We start from the raw sequence: 6,972 nt of genomic DNA, 5'->3' as shown, positions 1-6,972 counted from the left end.
TCTCACAGTTTTATTGAGTCCGAGGCTTCCGTTTCCTTTGACCAATTATGAAAGTTTAGCCACGCAGGGCCATGACTCAAAGAAGTTAGAGAAGAGGGGAGAAGATGGAAGATAGAAGATGTAAGGTAGAAGGTGTGTGTTGTGTGTCATGGTTCCCCCCTTTTATACATGTTTCATCCCATATGCTAGAAACCTAGGAAATCTCCTAAAGAAAGATATTGTAAATACTATCCTAAAATAACAATACACAAATCTACTAATTAAGGAAAATATTAAACATAAAATAAAGGCTAGGATAACTAGGAAGGTGATGATTTCAATGGGGACTTTTGTTGCCATATGCTTTATCGATTCTTTCCTTGTTTAAGTCCCCACAAATCAGTCAAGTATGGAGAGAAAATCAATTTGCCTTGTCATGGAAAGAGATGCTCCTTTCATGTTGTCTTCTTCCGCGTGGTCCCCACAAATCTCTTCTTTATTTCCTTTTGCTTTAACTTTTTATTTATTGCTTGGCTTGGTTGGAATTGATTGGATAATTATGAAAAGGCTCAAAGTAAAGAAATTTCCATATCTGAAAACTTCCTAAAATAAATCGCATCAGATCCACATCAGAACGTCAACTTCAAGCCCGATTTCTACCTTGATTCATCCGGTATCTCTCAAAACGTAAAACATAAAAGTTGTAGATCTTTTTCTTGGCGTTTCACAGCATCTTGAATCATCTCAATCGAAGCTTTTATGAGAGAGTTATGTCCAGATTACGAACTGATATCAAATCTATCCAAAATCGCCCAATTAGCTTTGTTTTGCATTTAATGCCTCAATTTGCATCCTAAATCAAAATATAAGAATAATGAGTACATTTAGGCATTAAATAAGTATAAGAGATTAAATATTAAGGGGAAAAATATAACATTTTACATTCTCATCACAAGTATTGCATCATTTCTCGTACACCATCATACTCAACATATCGAAAAGGCAAGTCATGCTTTATAATTGAAGCAACCAACACTTTTCTATATCTTTTAGCAAAAAATTTAGAGGCACTTACTGAAATACTTCCTTGATTTCCAAATATGAGCATTTGCCCAACATCACCAATGTCTCTCCTCGAGCAAGTTTTCATGTGCTGCCTCAAATTCCCGATTCCATATGCACCTGGAGCCAAGTATGTAGCACCGCATAACTTTCATTTTTCCCGTTGCTTGTCGTCACTTTGGGCCTTCTAGGCAAGGGATCAAAAAAATTTCAAACTGTTAAGGTCCTATGCTTTCGGGCCTTTATTTATTTATTTTTTATTCATTCCCCATACAAATAGAAACATCTTCTAGTGAATTTAATTCAACCAAATCATCATCACATTCTTCTTCAAGGCCATCTTCCAAAGGTAGTTCATTACTCATCTACACACATGACACATCATCGTTAACTTGGTTCATCACTCCAGATTAGGCAATACATAAAATATAACTTACATAAGCAATTTGGAAGGCTAATAATCTTTCCAAATTCATGTTTGAACACAATAGATAGACTCAACAGATTTGAAGTAAACCTGAAAATTTAGAACTATAATTTAAGTAAACATATTTTAATAGGAAAAAAATAATAATTTTATTTAGCAATTATTTAACAATCCAATATACCAAAATGACGTTATATTACCACAATCCAATGTACCAGAATCCAATAATTTTACACTACTATGACTTTGTCATTCATGTCATACTAGTAACTTTTATAATTTTAATTTGTAAGTCAAGTTCTTCATCTTCATCATGTTTGCTTGTTTTTGTTATTTTCCATATCAAATCATAGGGAGCTTAGCAAAGTTTTGAATTATTGCTAGGGTATGAGAAAGCATACATGTTTGAGTATATATATATATATATTGATTATAAGAGCCAAGAAGAAGAGAAACACAGATATCTCATTTTTGTTTTCAACCTGATAAGTGTTGAATGTTACATATTCAAGCCCCTTAATTTACATATGTTAAGCTCTTAATTTTGTTATAGTTTGATGTTTTGTGTTGTTTTTGTGTTTTCTTATATTTTACAGGTTTTGGAAGAAAATCCATCAAATTCCAAGATTATAACAAAGTCGGCAAACTCACTTTTGAAAAGATTCAACTCCAAATCAATTTTGAATTTAAGGAAAGAGAAGTCAGCAAAAATTCGTTATTTTTGGAAAGAATCCAGAATGAGCATGTCTCAGTAATTTAATCATAACTTTCGGCTTTGGATTATGGCGAAATTGGTGGCGTTCGAAAGCTAAGACAAAATTCAACAAATATGTCAGAAATAGGTTTTTCCTAATTCAGACGTTTACCATGCCAAAATCGTCCCGCAATAAAAGACCGTAAATCTGTACGAATTTTGCAATCATTTTCCTACTTGGATAAAAATTTCAGAAAATGAAAAGACTTGTAATTATTCTATTTAGACTAGAAGAACTATTTATAATTGTTTTAGGATTTCTAGAGCTTCTCTAATCCCTATAAATAGGCATCTAACCTTTGAAGAAAAACACACATAAGCTTTGAGGAAGAATCAAAGGCTACATCAAGAAGGAGGTTCTTTCTAGTTTTTATTTTCTTTCTTCCTTTATTTATTTTCTATATGTATATAATTTTAGTCAATATTAGTTGTAACTAATACTTTAGTTAGGGCTCGATTGAAGCCCTAATTATGTCTCTTTAAGGTTTTCAATTGGTGCCTTTGCTACAATTCATATATTGATGCTTAACTTGATTATTTCTTATTTTCTTGAATTTATCTCATGTTTACGCTTAATCATCATATATGCATGTGGTATGGATTTGTTATTTATGTCAATTTGGATGACCGAGTCTTGGGCATAATAAAGTAACAAAAGAACCTCCATCACAGGTCATTGGATTAATCAACATAAAGACAACTGGAATAGATACAATGTTTCAATCTGAGTGTGTTTACCGATTTTCAAAGATTTATGCTTTCTTGAAGAACAACTTAGAAGATACCATGCTAAATCTTTCAAGGAAGAAAAGAGTTAGAGTAGATACCATGCATAACTCATTGCTCAGGGAAATCAATAGCTTTAGGAGAAGATATCATTCCCTTGTGGCTGGTAAGCATTAAGTATCAAGTTATGATGGTAGCATTGGCATTGTGAATCTTAATTGAGTATGATTAGCAATGGATATCGAAGCCCTACCTTACCTCCTATTATACTTCCGCAATATTTTTGTAGCGCCCCAGATTTTAAGACATAAGATTCAATGTCTTAAATTAGATTTAAGACCTAATAATAAGGCAAAAGAATAAATATGATTATTTATGAAAATAAATTTTCATTGATTAAAAAATGGGCCTTAAACTTTGAAACAACGGAAACAGGTCGATTCAAAAACTGAGACGCTTGTCTTGAAGTCCTCTAGCTGCCCTCCGAAGTTCATAATTTTTGGACTTCGTTAAAGATGCGAAAATACCCACAAAACATAGTACCTCTGATTTGGACGAAAATTCATATATAGCATTATTTAATACTTTCACCCACTTTGGTTGGACAACTCATCACCCACTTCCTCTGATTTGTGCACTCATCACCACAAGTGTTGCCCACATCCCACATCTAGAATGCACTACCTTAGTAATGATGAAACCATGTGCCTTAGAAATAAGACTAAGATGCATCAACTCCCATCCATTGGATCAAAATGTGTCTACTTGATCCTAACCATTCATTCTCTTATAAATAGAACCAAGGTAGAAGGATGCAATACCCATCAAGCGTCACACACACAGCCAAGAGAGAATAAGTTCTCTAAGCTTCCTCCTCTCTACTCTTCCTACTTGGCCAATACCCAGAAAATAGAAAGAAAACTAGAAACTTTGACTGACCAGAACTGAGTCATAACGAACTCGTATTGAGTCGAACCAAAAGGAGAAAGTGTTTGTCTTGAAGTCTTCTATCTACCCTCAAAATTTCACGTCAATCGGAGTAAGTTTGACCATCTAAAAGTAGGTCGGAGTAAGCTGCCCTCCATTTGGAAATGAAAACTAGAATCTTCTAGAACTCTGAAGAGCGTCCGAACGTGTTGCCCTGACATCCGGACGGATGCAGAGCTGAGCTTATATTATATTATATTATATTATATTTGAAAAATAAGTTTAGATGGTTTTTGAATTCAGAATATAGATATAAAGTTATATATAAGTACTAAATTAATGATTACGGATCATATAACTAAAAGTTTACCGATAAAATAGTATAAAAGTTATGTGGAGCATATGGGACTCACTACCTCATTTTGTACTTAAGTTTCTCTCTAATTAGTTTACAGATATAAAGTTATTGTTATAAAGTTTTTGGATGTACATGTATTGATTTTTATCTGTTGAGATAAATAAAGTTAGACACAAATAACTTATAAGAAGCCCATTTATAAAGTTTGATTGTCCATAAAGTATTCATTTAGAAAATATTGTACATTGTAATACATAGAAGGGAATACTCATCGTGGTCATACTGTCATAATTTATGTGTATTATTCCTTATGTAAGCGAGAGCACTCCATAAATAGTTTGAATAAATAAAATAATGGTTATATTGACGTACTTAACATTGTATGGAAATTATGTCTCACGTAGGCCAAGTAGAAGAATGTAAGAAATTTTTCAATAAAATGTGGCCTATATGCCACAAGATATTTTTTGCGGTTTAATTAAACACAAATAAATGATGTTTGGTAATTTATTGCAATAATAAAATTATAGATGGAATCATTTTTAATCCTTGAGTAATATTTTTAAGTACGAGTCCTAATTAACGTAGCTTATAAATTAAGGGCATGGGTATTCCATCAAAAACTCATAGGTTAAAAGAAACTTCAAAATATTTCAGTGAGTTTTTATGTTGCTGGGTTTTTTAGTACATCAAATCAAAGACAAGCTTCAACAAATATTGCTAGAGGTATGTCTAAATTTTTTTCTATTACCTACTATGTATCTTTTATATTCTTTCATAACAATCTTCACCTATTAAAAGATTGTTAAAAATTCAGACGTGAAGGTGAAATGATGGAAATATTAAAGTATCGATTAAATTATTTAATTTATTACTTTTTTTTCAAATAAACAGTAATTTCACGGTACGGCCCTCTGCTTGGCCTCTAATAGTACTTGTCTTCCCTCTATTCTATTCTAACTTACACTAGAAAATCAACATATGAAAATGGCATTTGTTAATTAAGCAGATCAAAAGCATATTCCATTATTCCCGTTCTAGAAATAAGAGATCGAGGAGGGATTGAGCATCCGTTTAAGTAACAGAAGGAATCTTTAAAAACGTACATATGAAAAGATGAACATCACCATTAATAACCAACCATTCAATACTCGGGGGGGACAGGTCGGTCCTCGTCATCCGGGGGAGCCAAAACCCATTCCCCATTTTCATCACGCACCAGCCCTTTGTTCTTCTCCACCCACCATGAGCCTGGTATCAAGTACTCATCCTTGAGACACTCTGAGGATTTGTTCACCAAAGCCAAGCTCCGCTTCACCTTCACCTCAAAATCCCCCTTCTCCCCGTTCCACCCAGCAACCACATGCAACATGGCCTGCAAATTATGCCAGTCACTCGGATTCTTCGAGTCCTTCAAGCTCGGCGACTTCCTTGTATCTATCACCAGCTCAATCCCCGTGTCCACGTACCCCAACAACCGCCCTGGATAGTGCGGGATTAGATCAATGGTGTTCTTCACATGCAAAACCTTCAGATTTGTATACCTGTTGAACCTCTCGTTGAATGCTTTATTCCCAACTTGTGGGCACCCAAAAACAATAGCTGAAACCGGAATATCGGAAACACCATTCTCTACCAAATCGAAAGCGCTCAAGACCGCTAAGCTTGCGCCAAGGCTGTGCCCCGTTAATGTCATGCTTACCTTTTCATCTTTGTATTGCTGTGTCAACTCCTTTATCTTGGTTAAAAGCTGTGTTCTGGCACTTGCTTTTGTGAAGGGTGACTTGGGGTCGTCTGAGATGTAAATAGTAAGCCAACCCCTCATGACTTTTGGCATCTTTTCATTATCACCATCGCTATCACTACTGCTACTCCCGTCATCACCAGATTCAGCACGCGCATTTGGACGAATCAATGGCTTGGCAGACTCGAGATCAGCGCCTAAAACATTAACCCACTCGTAGTTCCTTGTCGTCCCACGCCAGACGACATGTATTTCACGTCGGCCCAGGGCGGTGCTGATCTGGTCGTTGGTCACAGCGATGTAGCCAATCCAGTTGGACTCACGGTCCCAGGACTCGCGGGACTGCGAGTGGAGAAGAAAGGCTTCGGGCTGGCTGACTTTGGCAGTGGCGTAAAGGAAGTAGACGACTTGATAGTCGGAGGCGGCGTCGAACATGACTTTGTGGAAGAAGGAGGCCTTTCCATAGCGGCTGGAGCCACAGTACTTGGAGTTCTGGTCGTTGTTGAAGGCGTCGTAGGTGGCTTGGCAGAGGTCGCCGCAGCGGAGGATGAGTTTGCGGAGGGAGAGGTCGAGGGGGTCTAGAAGGCCTTCCCAGTTATTGCTGCCAAGGAGTTGAGGCCATGTTGGCTGATCAGCTGCTTGGGCTGTTGGGGTCATGGTCACGGCGAGGGCGTGGGCGAGGGCGTGTTTGGGGTTGCGAGGGGAGATGTAAAAGGGAAAGTGTGTTTTGTTGGATTATTACCGATTTTTCTTTTCTTTTTCTTTCTTTTAGATAAGGTTTTTGTGAGGTTTGATGGAGAAAGGAAGGGTATTTGTGATGTCTGTCTGTTGGCCTGTTGGGGATAAACTTTAAAAAAAAAAAAAAAAATGGGTGGTCATAAGGACTGATGACCCACCGCAAAGAAGTCATTGTTATTTCGTTTCTTTTCTCTTTGTCGTCGGTGTTTTGTTTTGTTTTGTTTGGTACGTATTTTTTGAAAAGCAAGTGGTTCAAC

The 6,972-nt window shown here is 36.2% G+C and overlaps 1 protein-coding gene across 1 annotated transcript; it reads right to left on the bottom strand.

Annotated features, from left to right (window-relative positions):
• Positions 1–5,213: 5,213 nt before the first annotated feature.
• On the bottom strand, positions 5,214–6,742 carry LOC133861522 (phospholipase A1-IIdelta-like). The gene has a single exon (XM_062297308.1). It carries the CDS (start codon positions 6,632–6,634, stop codon positions 5,378–5,380), a length of 1,257 nt encoding a protein of 418 aa, XP_062153292.1. The 5' UTR covers positions 6,635–6,742; the 3' UTR covers positions 5,214–5,377.
• Positions 6,743–6,972: the final 230 nt, after the last annotated feature.

Source organism: Alnus glutinosa, chromosome 2 (genome assembly GCF_958979055.1).
Source record: "Alnus glutinosa chromosome 2, dhAlnGlut1.1, whole genome shotgun sequence".
NCBI classification, from domain to species: Eukaryota; Viridiplantae; Streptophyta; class Magnoliopsida; order Fagales; family Betulaceae; genus Alnus; species Alnus glutinosa.
This window is presented reverse-complemented; position numbering and strand designations above follow the sequence as displayed.

Excerpts from the sequence above, each read along its gene's own strand:
- LOC133861522 (XM_062297308.1), bottom strand. The coding sequence starts at position 6,634 with ATGACCCCAACAGCCCAAGCAGCTGATCAGCCAACATGGCCTCAACTC.